This window comes from Papio anubis, chromosome X, assembly GCF_008728515.1.
Source record: "Papio anubis isolate 15944 chromosome X, Panubis1.0, whole genome shotgun sequence".
Classification (NCBI taxonomy): domain Eukaryota; kingdom Metazoa; phylum Chordata; class Mammalia; order Primates; family Cercopithecidae; genus Papio; species Papio anubis.
Window position 1 is genome coordinate 96225745 of NC_044996.1, and position 17030 is coordinate 96242774.

The 17030-nt window shown below is 55.5% G+C and overlaps 2 protein-coding genes across 3 annotated transcripts; one reads left to right on the plus strand and one right to left on the minus strand.

Annotated features, from left to right (window-relative positions):
* The first annotated feature begins 374 nt into the window (after nucleotides 1–374).
* Nucleotides 375–11254, plus strand: PRICKLE3 (prickle planar cell polarity protein 3). Of its 2 annotated transcripts, XM_003917698.5 has the most exons (9): nucleotides 386–660; nucleotides 2223–2308; nucleotides 3017–3200; nucleotides 6529–6642; nucleotides 6938–7075; nucleotides 7851–8054; nucleotides 8151–8337; nucleotides 9133–9432; nucleotides 10087–11254. In XM_003917698.5, the coding sequence occupies exons 1-9, from the start codon at nucleotides 619–621 to the stop codon at nucleotides 10692–10694; spliced, it is 1863 nt and encodes a 620-aa protein (XP_003917747.1). In that variant the 5' UTR covers nucleotides 386–618; the 3' UTR covers nucleotides 10695–11254. The 2 variants fall into 2 exon arrangements, with proteins under 2 accessions (XP_031516746.1, XP_003917747.1); XM_031660886.1 differs by lacking the exon at nucleotides 6938–7075 and having other exon boundaries at nucleotides 375–660.
* PLP2 (proteolipid protein 2) lies at nucleotides 11242–15000 on the minus strand. The gene is made up of 5 exons (XM_021932741.2): nucleotides 14284–15000; nucleotides 13100–13252; nucleotides 12901–12996; nucleotides 11949–12039; nucleotides 11242–11701 (listed from the first exon to the last, which is right to left on the minus strand). The coding sequence occupies exons 1-5, from the start codon at nucleotides 14377–14379 to the stop codon at nucleotides 11679–11681; spliced, it is 459 nt and encodes a 152-aa protein (XP_021788433.1). The 5' UTR covers nucleotides 14380–15000; the 3' UTR covers nucleotides 11242–11678.
* Between the last annotated feature and the right edge of the window lie 2030 nt (nucleotides 15001–17030).

Here is a 17030-nt window from a genome sequence, read left to right on the forward strand (position 1 = left end):
AAGGGAGGAGTGCGTATAAGATCTAGCTCTCTAGTGGCTAGGGCCAGGTTCCCAGGTTCCCAGCGAGCACCAGCTGGGGCCGCGGGTGAGGTTGGGGGCCATTGTTACAGCATTCATCGAGGAGACCCTCGGAGCCTCACCAGTGGGGAGGAGCCAAGAGATGTCTTTAACCCCTCTCCCAAATAAGCATCCGAAATAAATCGACACAAAATGTCAACACAAGCACCCTAGCGCGCCACCCCTCTCAGTCCAGTTGGCCACCTCCGAGTCTCCCCATCCTCCACTACAGAGCCCTCAAGCCCCAGGTCCCGTGAGAGGCTACGTGGCACACCGGGGTTCTGGGGGTCGTGCCTTGTGACGCCCCGCACTGGCCCAGAGCGGGAGGGCAGGGGCCTTTCCCGCGGGGCACCCGGGGCTGCGTGCAGCTCACCTTTAGGCAGGGGGCGCCGTGGCAGCGGAGAGACCACATGCCCAAGGGCGGGCCCTGCGGGGCGCGCTCCTCCCACGAGGGTGTCAGGTTTACGGAACCGAGCTCCCAGGCCGGACGCGCGGTGGCCTGACGGTCCCAAGGATTACATTCGCTTGACCCGGCCTGGCTTGACCCTGCCCGGGCGCGCCATGTTCGCGCGTGGGTCCCGGAGGCGCCGCTCCGGGCGTGCGGTGAGCGGGAGTCAGGGCAGCGGTGGGGGTCGGGGGTAAATTGAGGCCCGGGCGAGGGGGCAATTGATAGGCATAGTGAATAGGTGCCCCACAGAGGGTCTTGGAATCCCATCCCCTGCATTCCCAGACCTGGGGCTGGGGCTGCTGGAGGCGAATGGATGGAGGAAGGTGTAGATCTGGTGGCCCAAACCCCCTAATCACCTCTCCGCACACTTTCATCAGCACTCCTGGGAGCTGGTGGGGACCCCTCTCTTGTGAACTGTGGGAGGGAATCCTGAGGGCCAGAGGACTGGGTCCTGGGGACTTAGGTTGAGCAGGAACCTCCTGAGCTTCTTTTTTTTTTTTTTTTTTTTTTTTTTTGACGGAGTCTTTCTCTGTCACCCAGGCTGGAGTGCAGTGGCGCTGTCTCAGCTCACTGCAACCTCCGCCTCCTGGGTTCAAGCGATTCTACTGCTTCAGCCTCCCATGTACCTGGGATTACAGGCGCCCACCACAACGCCTGGCTAATTTTTGTATTTTTAGTACAGACAGGGTTTCACCATGTTGGTCAGGCTGGTCTCAAACTCCTGACCTCAGGTGATCCGCTCACCTCGGCCTCCCAAAGTGCCGGGATTATAGGCGTGAGCCACCGCGCCCGGCGGACCTCCTCAGTTTCTAAAGGACACAGTACCTTGGAGGAATGTGGACGGACGGATGGAGTCCTACACTCCTGGGATGCCGAAATGCTGACGGTCAAGAGACTGGGATTTGGGGGAACAAGGCTTCCAGGGTTCCGCCTGAGCAAGGGAGTTTTTGACTTCTTAGACAGGACGGTCTTTCACTTCCTTTGGAGTGGGTCTCTGACCTGGGAATGTGGGGTCTGGGTTTGGTGGTCCAGAGAAGGAATAAATAGCCCTAGGATAGGCGGGGTAAAGGCCAACGTTTCTTGGGATGGGGGTTTATTGGGATGGGGGTTTCTCAGCAGGCACCTCCTGAGATCTTGGGGAAGGGTCCCCAGTTCCTTGGGTATCAGGGCATGAGGCCAGGGTTTGGGGGAGGAGCTCCTGAGCTTGTGAAGAGAGGGGCAGGGGTTCACGTGGGGATCTCAAGGAAGGATGGGGTCTCATCTCCTACCCTGTGGAACTGGAGTGCTGCTGGCGGCGTAGATGGAGAGGGAACCAGGATGAAGCCTGGGAGAGGATGCCCAGAGTAGGGGCTGTGTGCCCTAGTGGGGAGAATACTCTGAATTCTCGGGGAGATGCTTGAGCCCTGGAAGGATCTAAGGCTGGTGGGAGGTGTCTGAGGCTAGGGGCGGACGGGAAGGGGGGGTTCGAGGCCAGCCTAGGGAGGGGAATTCCCTGAAAAGGGGACATATAAGGAGGTGGCTTCAACTGCCCCGCCTCTGCCTCGGTTGTGTCCCGCTCCCCCGCACTCTGGGCGCTGTCCCAGCCTGCCCAGCGCTGCCCAGGTAAGACAGGCCCCAGCGTGCGGTCGCGGGCAATGAAGTGGAGGGGCGGGCGTTGACTTCTCCTTCCCTGCTTCCGCGCTTCACCCGGCCCTGCATCTGCTCCCGCCCACTGCAGCCTCCAGAGGCAGAGGACCCAGACCGGGGCCAGCCCTGCAACTCCTGCAGGGAGCAGTGCCCCGGCTTCCTGCTCCACGGCTGGAGGTAAGTGGCTCCCCTAAAGGGCCTCGCCTTTTTCAGAGCTCCGCCTTCGGGGGGGAATCCAGGAGGCTTAGGCCACGCCCCTACGCTTGAGCTCCGCCTACAGAGGGATCGCAGTTGGGAAAAGAGCCTCAGGCTCAGATTCAGAGCCCCGCCCCCTAACTCATTCCCAAAAGTCCGGTTCCCAGGAGGGCTCCACCCACCATGCAGCCCCGCCCCTAGAAGAGTTCTACTGTAGCCGCTGAGTCGCATCCCTAGGGAGATTCTTCGTCCCTAGCGCTGAGCGCTGCCCATTGGCCTCCAGCACCCCTCTTAGACTCAGACCTACTCTCCCAGGCCCAGCGTCCTATCCTCCTGCTGGAGCCCTGCACCCAATAGACAGCGCCTACAGCCCCCAGACTCAGGCCCTACCCACAGGCTCAGAGCCCACAAGTTCAGAGCCTCACCACAGGTTAGATGCCTGTGTCTAGTGAAAGTTTCCCCACAAAGCGTCCCACTCCCCACGACCTGTCCTCTGGCTCACAGCCCAGCCACTCCCTGGCTTACAGGCCCACCTCCTGCAGCCCCGCCCCCAGGCCCAGATCCCCGTCCCTGCTCACAGCCCTTTGGTGGTGATAATCTGCATGTCCCGGCTCCTCCGTTGGACCTGGGCTGCCGAGGGGTTCAGGTGGGCGACCCCTTAGTAACTGACCGCCATCCCGGCCCTCTCAGAAAGATCTGCCAGCATTGCAAATGCCCGCGGGAGGAGCACGCAGTGCACGCGGTGCCTGTGGACCTGGAACGCATCATGTGCCGGCTAATCTCGGACTTCCAGCGCCACTCCATCTCCGACGACGACTCAGGCTGTGCATCGGAGGAGTATGCCTGGGTGCCCCCAGGCCTTAAGCCGGAGCAGGTGACCAGAGGCCAGCCCTCCACTCTTGCTGTCCAGTGGTTGCACACTAATGCTCACATACACACACACACACACACACACACTCAGGTGGGAACCTATTTCTGGGGCTATGCTAGAGTGTGCAGCCAGACCGAGGGTCCTTCTGGCCCGTCTGTGATCGAGGAGTGATGAGCCCCCCATACCTTGGGTGACTGAGGGACCAGTTGCTCAGGGCCTGTTCACCCCAATCCTATTGTTTTTGATTGTTTGTTTTTGAGACAGGGCCTCACTCTGTTGCCCACCACAGCCTCCCTTATAGCTGGGACTGCAGGCGCATGCCACCATGACTGGCTATTTTTAAAAATTTTTTGCAGAGACAGGGTCTCCCTTGTTGCCCAGGCTGGTGTTGAACTCCTGGGCTCAAGTGATCCTGCCTCGGCCTCCCAAAGTGCTGAGATTACAAGAGCAAGCCACCATGCCTGGTCCCACTCCCTGTTCTACCCTCCCAGCACTTCATTCACCACATGACTTCGTTGATTGAGTCATTCAACACACAGTTATGGGGCACTTACTGCATGTGAGACACTGTTATAGGCACTGAGGACACAGCAGTGAGCAAAACACAAAATAACATATCTGCCCACAGGCGTGGTGGCTCACGCCTGTAAACCCAGCACTTTGGGAGGCTGATTCGGGTGGATTACTTGAGGTCAGGAGTTTGAGACCAGCCTGGCCAACATGGCAAAACCCCGTCTCTACTAAAAGTACAAAAATTAGCTGGGTGTGGTGGTGTACACCTGTAATCCTAGCTACTTAGGAGGCTGAGGCAGGAGAATTGTTTGAACCCAGGAAGCAGAGGTTGCAGTGAGCTGAGATCGTCCCACTGCACTCCAGCCTGGGCAACAGAGTGATACTCCTTAAAAAAAAAAAAAAAAAAAAACTGCCCAGGTGGAGGGTAGATTCTGGAAAGGAGGAACACCCAATAAACAAACCTGTAAATATATGTCAAATGGTATAAGGGCTATGGAATTAAAAAGCAAGGAATGTGGGGTGAACAGGGAGGGAGGGAGGGAGAGAGACACTAGAATTGTAAATAGGGTGCCCAGAATAAGCCTCTGTGAGAATGTAATGGTGGAGCCGCCTGAAAGGAGGTGAGAAGTGAGCCATGCAGATATCTAAGGTTACAGTGACTCACGCAGGCAAAGGGCATAGCTAATGCCAAGGTCCTGAGGCAGGAGTGTGCTTGGCATATGTAAGGGACGGCAAGGCCAGTGCTGCTGAAGCAGAGTGAGCAAGGGGGAGACCAGCTGGAGATCAGGTCAGAGATGTGGCAGGGGCTATGGAGAGGACTTTAAGTCGCAAGAGGGTTGTGAGCAGAGGACAGCCTGGAAGAATAAGGGTGGAATCAGGAGACCAGTGAGGAACCTGATGATGATGGCGCTGGCAGTGAAAGGAGTTATATATATATGGAGAGAGAGAGACAGACAGACAGAGAAAGAGGCCAGCATGGTGGCTCACACCTGTAATCCCAGCACTTTGGGAGGCCAAGGCGAGTGGATCACTTGAGGTCAGGAGTTTGAGACCAGCCTGGCCAACATAGTGAAAACCCATCTCTACTAAAAATACAAAAATTAGCCTGGCATGATGGCAGAAGCCTGTAATCCCAGCTACTCAGGAGGCTGAGCCACAAGAATTCCTTGAACCCAGGAGGCAGAGGTTGCAGTGAGCTCACGCCTGTAATCCCCCGCACTTTGGGAGGCTGAGGCGGGCAGATCGCCTGAGGTCGGGAGTTTGAGCCCAGCCTGACCAACATGGAGAAACAACCTGGTCTCTACTAAAAATACAAAACAATTAGCCAGGCGTGGTGGCGCATGCTACTCGGGAGGCTGAAGCAGAATTGCTTGAACCCGGGAGGCAGAGGTTGCATGGAGCCCAGATCATGCCATTGCACTCCAGCCTGGGCAACAAGAGTGAAATTCCATTTCAATAAAGAGAGAGAGAGAGAGTCTCACTCTCTCCCAAGTAGCTGGGACTACAGGCATGCATCACCACGCCTGGATGATTTTTGTATTTTTTGTAGAGATGGGGTTTTGCCATGTTGCCCAGGGTGGTCTTGGACTCCTGGGCTCAAGCTATCTTCCCCCTGGGCCTCCTAAAGTGCTGGGATTACAGGTGTGAGCCACGGTGCTCAGCCTATATTTTGGAAGTAGCGCTCAGAGGATTTGCTTGTGGGGGTGGGAGAAAGAGGAGTGAAAGATGACTCTGAGGATAGGTAGATTAACTGATGTGGGGGAGGCCAAGACAGGAGTGAGTTTAAGGGGTAAGAGCATAAGTTTAGTTCTGGTCATCTGGAGTTTGAGATGCCTGTTAGACTTCTAAATAGCCACATTGCCTGGAACTCAAGGGATAAGTTACAGAGCTGGACGTATGTGTTTGTCATTATGTGTCACAGGCTGGAGGTGACACATTAGCCAAGTAAATGATTTTTACAGCCATAAGGTTGAGTGTAATTTCCAAGAAACTGAATGTAGACAGAGGCAAGAGGACCAAGAGCTGAGTCCTAGGATCCTCCCGCATTTAGGGGTCAGCTAGTTGAGGAGAAGACAAAACAGGGGCAAAGAAGGAGCAGCCAATAAGGTGGAAGAAAAACCTGAACTGTGTGGTGTCCTGGAAGCCAAGGGAAGAAAATGTTTCCAGGAAGAGAGAGTGGTCAGCCTGGTGCAGTGCTGCCATCATCAAGTCTGATGACGACTGAGACCTGAACTATTATTTTAACAATGGGGAAGTCATCGATGACCTTGACAGCTTTGGAAGAGGGATGGGAACGGAAGCCTGCCTCGAGTAGGCTCAAGAGAGATTGGAAGGAGAGGAAGTGGAGTGAACACAAGTGCTCATAACTTTTTGAGGAATTTTCCTCTAAAGGGAAAAAGAAAAGTGTACCAGTAGACCAGGAGCAGTGGCTCATGCCTGTAATCCCAGCTATTCAGGAGGCTGAGGCAGGAGAATCGCTTGAACCCAGGAGGCAGAGGTTGCAGTGAGCCTAGATCACGCCACTGCACTCCAGCTTGGGCAAAGAGCGAGACTCCGTCTCAAAAAAAAAAAAAAAAAAAAAAAAAAAGTGGATCAGCAGCTGGAGGAGGAAGTGAGGTCAAGACATGCAGGAACCCTCAGCGTGTTTGGGAGCTGGGAGCTGAGGGAAATGATCTGCATTTAGGAAGGAGAGATGGGGAAGTCAGAAGGTCTCTCCTGATGCCTTTCATTTTCTCAGAGAAATAGGGACCCGCCATCTCACTGTATCCCAACTCACCTCTCATTTCAGTTGTTTTCTCCCACTTCTGTGTCCTCCCAGGTATATCAGTTCTTCAGCTGCCTCCCAGAGGATAAGGTCCCCTACGTCAACAGTCCTGGAGAGAAATACAGGATCAAGCAGCTGCTGCACCAGCTGCCCCCACACGACAGTGAGGTGAGGAGAGAGAAGACAGGAAGGGCATGCCAGGCACAGGGCATAGCCTGGGCCAGTGCAGGGCAGGGTCAGAGGAGGAAGGGTGAGCTGATCTGAGGTGAGTGGTTCAGACAGGCAGGGGTCATCAGGGGACATTCTTTGGCAAAACCACAGCTGGGTAGAGGTGGGTACTTCAGGCAGGAGGCACCATCTATAGAAAGACCTAGAAGTAAACTTTCGGGACATGGATGAAGTCTGGAAGAGAGGCAGGAACAGGCATCAAGGGAGGAGCCTGGGAGATGCCTTCCCCTCCCAGGCACAGTACTGCACAGCACTGGAAGAGGAGGAAAAGAAAGAGCTCCGAGCCTTTAGCCAGCAGCGGAAGCGGGAGAATCTGGGGCGTGGCATCGTGCGCATCTTCCCGGTGACCATCACTGGGGCCATCTGTGAGGAGGTGAGCTGTGGAGGGCCTCAGCGAGTGAGCAGTGCCTCTGGTCCAAGCCCTGGGGAGCAGGACACATCTTCCAAGCACTGGGAAGATGAGGCCTGCACCTTAAGCCCCAGTGAGCTGTCTCTAGGGTCCCCTCTTGTGGGCGGGGTCTGTTCCTCACATCTCACTGTTGGGCAGGGACTGCCTCTAAGGCAACCCCTGGTAGACAGGAACCTGTCTCATCGATCCCACTGTCGTGTAGGGTTTATCTGTAAGGAGGACCTAGTGTGTTTTTCTCCCCCTCTGTGCAGTGGACATGGGGCATGGGCTGTCTCTTTGGCCCTCCTGTGGTCAGAACTTGTCCTCAAGAGCTGACCCACAGTGGCAGGGCCTGTCTGCAGGGCCCAGTGGTGGGCAGGGCCTGTCCTTAGATCCTACTGTTAGGTGAGATCTATTGCTAAGGTCCCGGTGGGTGGAGACTGTCTCTGTGGTTTCCCCCATTAGGCCTGGCCTGTCTGTCTTCCCCACCCCTGATGAGGGAGGCTTGCCTGTAAGGCCACCCACCATGGGTAGGGCCTGTCTCTATGGCTTCCCCCATGAGCAGGGTCAGTCTCTAAGGTACCACCCAACCCCATCCCTGGTATAGGCAGGGCCTGTGTCAAAGTTACCCCGTGGGTGGGGCTGGTCACAAAGGTTCACCGTGGGAAAGGCCCAAGTGTAACATACTTTGGCTGACCCCATCCATCTGACCATCTTGGTGACGGTAATGGTAACCATCTTGGTGCTTGTCTCGTGGCAGTGTGGGAAGCAGATTGGAGGTGGAGATATTGCAGTGTTTGCCAGCCGTGCAGGCCTGGGTGCCTGCTGGCACCCACAGTGCTTCGTGTGCACCACATGCCGGGAACTGCTGGTTGACCTCATCTACTTCTACCATGCTGGCAAGGTCTACTGCGGGCGTCACCATGCCGAATGCCTGCGTCCACGCTGCCAAGCCTGTGACGAGGTTTGGGCCTCCCTGCCCAGGGGTGGGAGTGGAGGGTGGGTGGGCAGGGCCAGGAGCAGGCTCATCTGACAGCCACAGATGGCCTGCGTCCCGCAGATCATCTTCTCCCCTGAGTGCACGGAGGCTGAGGGCCGCCACTGGCACATGGATCACTTCTGCTGCTTTGAGTGTGAAGCTTCCCTAGGAGGGCAGCGCTACGTCATGCGTCAGAGCCGCCCCCACTGCTGCACCTGCTACGAGGCCCGCCATGCGGAGTACTGTGATGGCTGTGGGGAGCACATCGGTGGGTGAATGCGGTGGGACTGGACAGAGGGATGGATGGACAGCTGGGCCACAGCCCTACCCCACCAGGACTCCTCCTGTCCTCCAGGCCCCATCCTCCACTGTGCCCTGTACTTTGTCCAGCCCCAACACTATAGGCCTGTATGCTTGGCTGCAAGTCCCACTCCCAATGTCCCCACTATGCCATGCTTTCTAAACCCCACCTACACAATGCTAGGCCACCACCACATGTCTACACCCACCTCCAGAGGGTGCTCGTGCTCTAATTCCAGCCCCAGGGCTCCCCCTACCCCTAGCCTCCACCACCCCAAGCTGTGCCCGGTTCTCCTCCACTCTCCTGTATCAGCCTAGGTCAGACCTAGCTTCCAGCTACACCCTACCCTCTGAGAACCACTCCTTTCTCACTAGGGCCACTCCCCACCTGTTAAGCCCTGCCCCTACCAGCCAAGCCTCCTGTTCAGGCCAAGCCTTCCATTCTCCTTCCGCCTGGAGCCACCCCTTAATGTCTAAGCCTGGCCCGAATCTTAGAGTCCAATGCCCACCTGGCTCTGGGAGAGAGCACCCTGTGAAAGAAAGGGAGGAGTGAGAGAGAGGTTCACCAGCCAGTCTCCAGGAGAGAACCAAAACCTGTTTCCTGCTTTCTCCAAAAGGGCCCCATTCTGGAGGAGGGAGGAAGGCACCTAGGGGTGCCCTGCCTGGGATTCTCCACCTCTTCCTGAGAAGGGACTCATTCACGAGAGGTGGGGGTATGCCTGGGGGTTCTGCCTCAGTTTTTCTCCCTGGTGGTTCCCCACAGGCCTGGACCAAGGCCAGATGGCTTACGAGGGCCAGCACTGGCATGCCTCAGACCGCTGCTTCTGCTGTAGTCGCTGTGGGCGGGCCCTGCTGGGCCGTCCATTCCTGCCACGCCGAGGCCTAATCTTCTGCTCTCGAGCCTGCAGCCTTGGGTCCGAGCCCACGGCTCCAGGACCGGGCCGCCGCAGCTGGAGTGCCGGCACTGTTACAGCCCCACTTGCAGCCTCCACAGCCTCTTTCTCTGCTGCAGAAGGGGCATCAGAGACCACCACCAAAGGCACCTGCACGGAGTCAGCGCCAGGTGAGCTAACCCTCCAGCCACACCCAGCCACAGCCCAGTCAACCCTACCTCCTTGCCCCTGCCTCAACCCTGGCCCTTCCTCCTTGACTGTCCCAGACCCTTCACCTGCTGCATCCCTGGGCCCGCCCATTTCTCAGCTCATCCTCCTTCCCCACACCATTCCAGGCCTGGTCTCCATCCCAAACTACACCTGCCTCGTGAACCCTGGTTCCACCCTGTCAATACAGGGCCGGTCCCCTACCTCAACTTGTCTCTGCTTGACCCCAAGTTCCTCTTCCTCTTCTCCAGCTGGTCACTCTTCATCCTCTGCAGTCAGGCCCCACTCCATTTATCGCAAACCAAATTTACTCCAAACTATGCCACACCGCTTCCATCCGAAGGCACCCTCAGTGTCCTGGCCACGCCCCGTGCCCTGGCCACGCCCCCCACACCAGTCCCATCTTGCTCCGTGTTCTTCCTTCCAACCCTCTCTCCACCCAGAGCCTGCTCCAGGCCTCACACTTCCCAGACTCCCCACCTCCCTGCCCTTCTCCGACCCCTGCCCCCACTTTCCCAGTCTTAGTGGAGGAAAGAAGGCCCTTTCGCAGGCCTCCCCTCAGAAGGGGGCCAGTGGGAGGGCAGATACAAGGAGTCGCTCTGTCTCCCCTTTAACAGCTATAGGCCCCGAGGAGCCTTCCCGCTTTCTGAGAGGGGCTCCCCACCGCCACTCCATGCCGGAGCTGGGGCTCCGCAGTGCCCCCGAGCCGCCCCCAGAGTCCCCCGGCCAGCCTAACCTGCGCCCAGATGATAGTGCCTTCGGTCGCCAGAGCACCCCACGCGTCAGCTTCCGCGACCCTCTCGTGTCTGAAGGAGGTCCGCGCCGGACCCTGAGTGCACCCCCGGCCCAGCGCCGCAGGCCACGCAGTCCCCCACCCAGGGCCCCCAGCCGTCACCGCCACCGTCATAATCACCATCACCATCACCACCACCACCACCGCCACCCAAGCAGACGTCGCCACTATCAGTGTGACGCGGGATCAGGGTCAGACTCGGGATCTTGCTCCAGCTCGCCCTCCAGTTCCAGTTCCGAATCCTCAGAGGATGATGGCTTCTTCCTAGGAGAGCGCATCCCTCTGCCCCCGCATTTGTGCAGGCCCATGCCTGCTCAGGACAATGCAACGGAGACCTTCAACTCCCCATCTTTATCGCTCCCCAGGGACTCTCGCCCAGGGATGCCTCGACAGACCCGACAGACCCGAGACAAGAACTGCATCGTGGCTTGAAGGCAGGCCTTCCTGGAGGGGGCTCCATTCTCCAGTCAGAGTAGATGATGAGGCCCATGCCCCTCACCCCCACACCCCGCCCCTACAACCCAAGTCATAAATCCTCTTCCTCCCTCCTTTGTCTGTTTCTATTTTTGTTTCTGTTTTAGAGACATGATCTGCTCTATTGCCCAGGCTGGAGTGCAGTGGTATGATCACGGCTCACTGCAGCCTCAAAAGTTTTGGGCTTAAGTGATCCTCCCACCTCAGCCTCCCAAGTAGCTGGGACTCCTGGCTCGTGTCAGCGTGCCAGCTAATTTTTTAATTTTTTGGTAGAGATGGGATTTCACCATGCTGCCCAGGCTGGTCTAGAACTCCTGAGCTCAAGCAATCCTCCCGCTGCCTCCCAAAGGACTGGGATTACAGGCATGAGCCACCGCACCAGGACTTTCATTTGTATTATTGAAGTAATTTAATATTTGTTGTAAAACAGGCCTGGCTTCTTTGCCTCCTTGCCCCAGCTGTTTCCACCCCATTTCCCCCTCCTGATGCTTGAAATTTATCCACATTTGATGAAAGGATTACTTTATTCATTATCATTTCATTATCATATATTTTAACAATGTTTATTATTCATTTATCCCTCTACAGAACCACCGCCCACACCGAGGAGATTATTTGGAGTGGGTCCCAACCTGGGGACTTGACTCTGAAATCTAACTCCCCCCTTCCCTCATTTTGTGACTTAGGTAGGGGCATGGTTCAGGCAGAACTGATGTCTCCTATTGGATCCTGCAGAAGGAGGACCTAGGCACAGGCGTATGGTGGCCACACCCAGGAGGGTTGATTGGCAGGCTGGAAGACAAAAGTCTCCCAATTAAGGCACTTTTACCTCTATGAGGGGGTGGGAGTTGGTTGGCTGGGAATATTGTTGTTGGGGTGGGGAGGAGTTATTTCAATGGAGGAGTTATTTGCAGATTGCAGAGGGAAATGAAGGGAGCTCGCCTACACCGGGCCATCTGCGGGGTCTGCAGGTGAGGAAAAGAGAGAAAGCATTGGCTGAATCTATATGCCCATTTTTTAAAAACAAGATCCAAAGTCTATGAACATTTTACACACAAGAATACTGAAGCTTATGGTACCTATTGGTACAAAAGCCATCAGTACCAATACGGGACCAGAGTTGGCATTCATGCCTTTAAGAGATCCCTTTCTTTTTCTCCTCTGCCCTCTCAGCAACCCCCTTACCCCCAACCAACACACACACACCCTTACCAGTGGGGGCTGCTGTATGTCTTGGTTGCCGAAAGGGGAAGGTGACATAGGCATCATAGCCAAAGAGGCACGTAGCGATTAGGCCCAGTACCTGGGGGACAGGATAGGAGTGAGGAGGGTTAGATTAGGTAGTCAGGTTACTCAGTCTCTTATCTTCTTGCATTTACCACCTCCAGCACCTGCCCCATACAGGACGGGACTCAAGCCCCAGGTTGGGAAGCCAAAGAACCCCAGGGAAAGGCCAAGAGAATGCATCCTACCCCACTCTCCCTCCTCCTATACCCCTTAACACAGGGAGGCCACACTGTGGCCTTACACGTAGGGGGCACAATTCAATTCATACTTTTTTTTTTTAAGACACAGTCGCACTCTGTCACCCATCTGTCACCCAGGCTGGAGTGCAGTGACATGATCTTGACTCGCTGCAAGCTTTGTCTCCTGGGTTCAAGTGATTCTCCTGCCCCAGCCTCCTGAGTAGCTGGGACTACAGGCACCTGCCACCACACCCAGCTAATTTTTGTATTTTTAGTAGAGACGGGGTTTCGACATGTTGGCCAGGCTGGTCTTGAACTCCTGACCTCAAGTGATCTGCCTGCCTCAGCCTCAGCCTCCCAAAGTGCTGGGAATACAGGCATGAGCCACTGCGCCCAGCCCCAATTCTTACTACATTTGGGACAAAGTTCTTGCAGATGGTAGTCCAGTGCGTTGACAAAGGGGCCACCTGTTTGTACTTCTCACCAAGGTCCTTGTGTCTGACAAGGGACTGCCCTTCACAGCAAATGAAGACCCTGGGAGGCAAAAGCAAGTCCTGTGCCAAACTTCCCTCCATGCCCTGAGGACAAGTGTGACTTGCTGTGGGCCACACGATTTCCGCTGGAAGCTAAGGCAGAAATGGCCCCTGGCTCCTCAAACCCTTCCCTCTGTGCTTCAGAGCTGCTCCCATGGCCTTTACCCCTGCGACGATTTTGGAGTGGTTTCCTCTCTCAACAAGGACAACAATGGAGGTGATCAGGTAGAGGATTGCCGCTATGAGGGTTCGGAAGAAATCCTGTGAGGTGTAGGGAGAAGAGGGAAGTCAGCATCCACAGTTCCCAGACAATCCTAACTGCCCAGACCCCTCCCTGGCCTTGCCATTGTGGACCCCTTCTCACACTCCAAGGCCAGTTGATGAATGGTATCTTGGTGTGCAGGTCACACATGTAGACAACAAAGAAAATAGCAGCAAGGATCATCTCAACCACTGACAAGGAGGAGTAGCCTGGTGTGGAGGCACTGAAGCAGATCAGGATCACCAGGCATAATATCTGGAAGGGTGACATGGGAAAGGGGACCTCAATCAGCAACCAGGGCTGAGGAGATTGGTTTAAATTAGGAGTCCCGTACTCGAATGACTATGAGCGCTGGGGAAATGACACGCAATAATAGCTAAACACTTTTTATGTGCTCACTGTGTTCCAAATTCAATCATCACGACAATCTAATGTTCTGGGTACTATTATTACTCTCTCTAATTTATAGATGAGAAAACTGAGGTGCAGAGAGGTTTAATGGCTTGGCCAGGGTCACCCAGCAAGTAAGAAGTAGAGTTGGGTGCCTCAGTTTCCTCCCCTTTTCCCTTCTAGGATATGGGCAGCCTGAGGGGAGTGGCGCTGCCAGGTGTTTTGTGAGCCCCACTGACGCCGGCTTTGTGGCCTTGACCCGGGCTGAACACGCGGTTCCCCCAGCAACCCCTTTGGGAAGCGGCGAGAATGACACCAGAGAGGCAGGACTCCGTTAAAGGCGCCGCACCCCTTTTACAAGTGACTCAAAGGCGGCGCCCACTTTGAGAAGGGTGGAAACCCCGAAAAGCTAAGGACATCCCGCCCGGCCTCAGAAGGGCAAGGAAGAATTGGCGAAGGGCGGGGCCCTCTACACCGCGGGACTAGCGCGAGGGGGGGCCCCACCCCAACAGGCCCTGCCTCTGGGCGCGCTGCCAGCCCGCCCTCCTGTGTCCAGGCCGCGCCACGCCCTGCCGCAGGAGGCCCCGACTTCCCAGCACCCTGGGACCCCTTCGATGAGTCCACTGATGAGTTAACGCAGCTCCCCCCATGTAGCCCTCCGTATGCGTTATAGGCTCCTTGCCTCACCCCGGGGGCTACCAGATCTCAACAACCTTCGTCAAACCCCACCGACTCGCCCTGCGCCCCGGGTTTCGGGCCTTCACCGTGAACCCACCCACCTGCACCCCACTGCCGAGCGCCCCGGCCAAGTGCCTGCCTCACCCGGACCATCCAGTTCCGCGTGGTCCAGCCACCCCATCCCGCTTTTGCCCACGCGCCTGCCCCAGGTCGCTCACAATCTCAGCAAACAGGAGGATTCCCTTTCGGGTGCGCGAGAAGTTGGTGCAGGCGGCCCAGCAGCCAGGGGCCGAGAGGCGCTCAGAATCCGCCATGGCATGGGCTGGAGTCCGTGGTGCCTCGGAGGATCTGCTCGCTTGCTCGTGGTTTCGAGGACGCTGCACACCCAGCTGTCTTGCCCGCCGTCTGGCCGGGAAGGGGGCCCCGGGGCGAAGGAGGGAGTGAATCACCGCGCAGAGATGACGCGGGCGGGGCCGGAGCCGGGCCAGGTGGCTGCCGCCCCGGAAGCCCCCTCGCCCCGCCCGCCAAGGATACTCCCAGCCCGGCGCACAGCCCCCGAGGCGCCCAGTCGCCAGGGTACTTGGCAGCTCCAGGTACCAGGAGTAGTAATAGAGGGACCCCTCGCCTTTTTGGAATGCAAATGCACCCGAGACAGCTTCAGCTTAGAACCGCGGGAATCTGGCTTTGGGAGGGAGTGACTCAGTTTCCTTAACTGAATAAAACGGCCTAGGCAGAGTTAAATCCGAAAGACCTGTGGCCCAGTGTGTTGCCAGAATTCAGAATATTTTTGATTTCAGAAAGTTTTCCCGTGCATATACTCTCAGCGGGGTTTGGAGCTGTCGCGTTTAGTTTAAAAAAAAAAAAAAAAAAAGCCAGGCGCGTGGCTCACGCCTGTAATCCCAACACTTTGGGAGGCTGAGGCGGGTGGATCACCTGAGGTCGGGAGTTCGAAACCAGCCTGACCAACATGAAGAAACCCCGTTTCTACTAAAAATACAAAAATTAGCCGGACATGGTGATGCATGCTTGTAATCCCAGCTACTTGGAAGGCTGAGGCAGGAGAATCGCTTGAATCTGGGAGGCAGAGGTTGCGGTGAGCCAAGATCACGCCATTGCACTCCAGCCTGGGCAACAAGAGTGAAACTCCGTCTCAAAAAAAAAAAAAAACAAAAAGCAAAAACAAACAAAGAAACAAAATGGTATGTCTTCAAGAAAAGGTATGAATGTTCACAATAACTGGGTAAGGATTGAAAAGTGTTCCTCCGCTGGGCACAGTGGCTCATGACAGTAATCCCAACACTCTGGGAGGCTCAGGCAGGAGGATCGCTTGAGCCCAGGAGTTAGAGATCAACCTTGGCAACATAGTGAGACCCTGTCTCTACAAATAATTTTAAAAATTAGCCCAGGCAGCCGGGCACGGTGGCTCACGCCTGTAATCCCAGCACTTTGGAAGGCCGAGGCAGGCAGATCACGAGGTCAGGAGTTCGAGACCAGCCTGACCAACATGGCGAAACCCCGTCTCTACTAAAAACACACAAAAAATGAGCCGGGTGTGGTGGTGCGCGCCTATAATCCCAGCTAGTCAGGAGGCTGAGGCAGGAGAATTGCTTGAACCCGGGAGGTGGAGGTTATAGTGAGCAGAGATTGTGCCACTGCACTCCAGCCTGGGTGACAGAGCAAGACTCCATCTCAAAAAAAAAAAAAAGGAAGAAAAAAAGAAAAAAAAAATAGCCCAGGCATTGTGGCGCGTGCTTGTAATCCCAACTACTCGGGAGGCTGAGGTGGGAGGGTTGCTTGAGCCCGGGAGTTCAAGGCTGCAGTGAACCATGATCAGACCACTGCACTCCTGCCTGGGCAACAGAGTAAGACCCTGTCTCCAAAAAAGGAAAAACAGAAAGAAGAAAGAAAATTGTTCCTCATTAGATCAGGTCAGGTTTTGCAACCAAATAGTGTCTATCTTGTGGGAAAACCATCAGTTTCCAGAGCTTTTTGTTCTCCAGAGTTTTGGATAATGGATTGCGGACAGTGGAATAAACCTCTGAGCAGTGATAAGGATAAGACCCTGCCAGTGTAAAGGCTGTGTGAGAACAGGGATTGGTGAGCACTGAGTTGCTCAGAAATAGGGCAAGCATTGTTTCTAGTGTTAGAGCCCGAGGCCGGAAGCAGTGGCTCATGCCTGTAATCCTAGCACTTTGGGAGACCGAGGTGGGAGAATCACTTCAGCTCAGGAGTTTGAGACCAGCCTGGGCAACGTAGTGAGAGCTTGTCTCTATTTAAAAAAACATTTTTTGTAATAGTGTTAGAGCCCAGAGAGCCCAAGGTCTGATTCTGTGTTCTGCAATCCCAAGGAAGTCCTAGCCCTAAATGTTGGCCTTCAGTTTCCTGGTTCTGAAGAGAGGGGCCAGTCAGCACAATTGTACATGAGGAATAGGAAAGTTTATTTCTGGGGGACTGGCAAGATGAATGGATGGCTCCTGGGGTGCAAGGCTGAGTGACATTTGTAGACACTTTGTTTGTATTTATTTTTTAGTAGAGACAAGGTCTCGCTATGTTGCTCAGGCTGGTCTTGAACTCCTGATCTCAAGCAATCCTCCTGCCTTGGCCTCCCAAAGTGTTGAGATTACAGGTGTGAACCACCGCACCTGGCTAAGTGTGTTATTTTGAGCAAGTAATTTCCCCCAGCTCAGCCTTAATTTCTGCATTTAAGACATGCATCTGGTCTCCTGGAATCAGGATCCCAGAGTTACCCTGAGGGACACACTCTCCAGACTAGATGTTGTTTTTATTCTCATCTCATTTGATGTGGGGGAGAATCATAACTGGATGGCCAGGAGGATTCAACCCAAGGGCCTGCCTGCTCTCTCTGCCAACACAAGGCCCCTCAAAACTAAGGAAAGAGCTCCCCTCTTTCAGCCCCGCTTGCCTGAAGAGTGAGTGAATAGTGGAAGGGATGAAACATACTTTT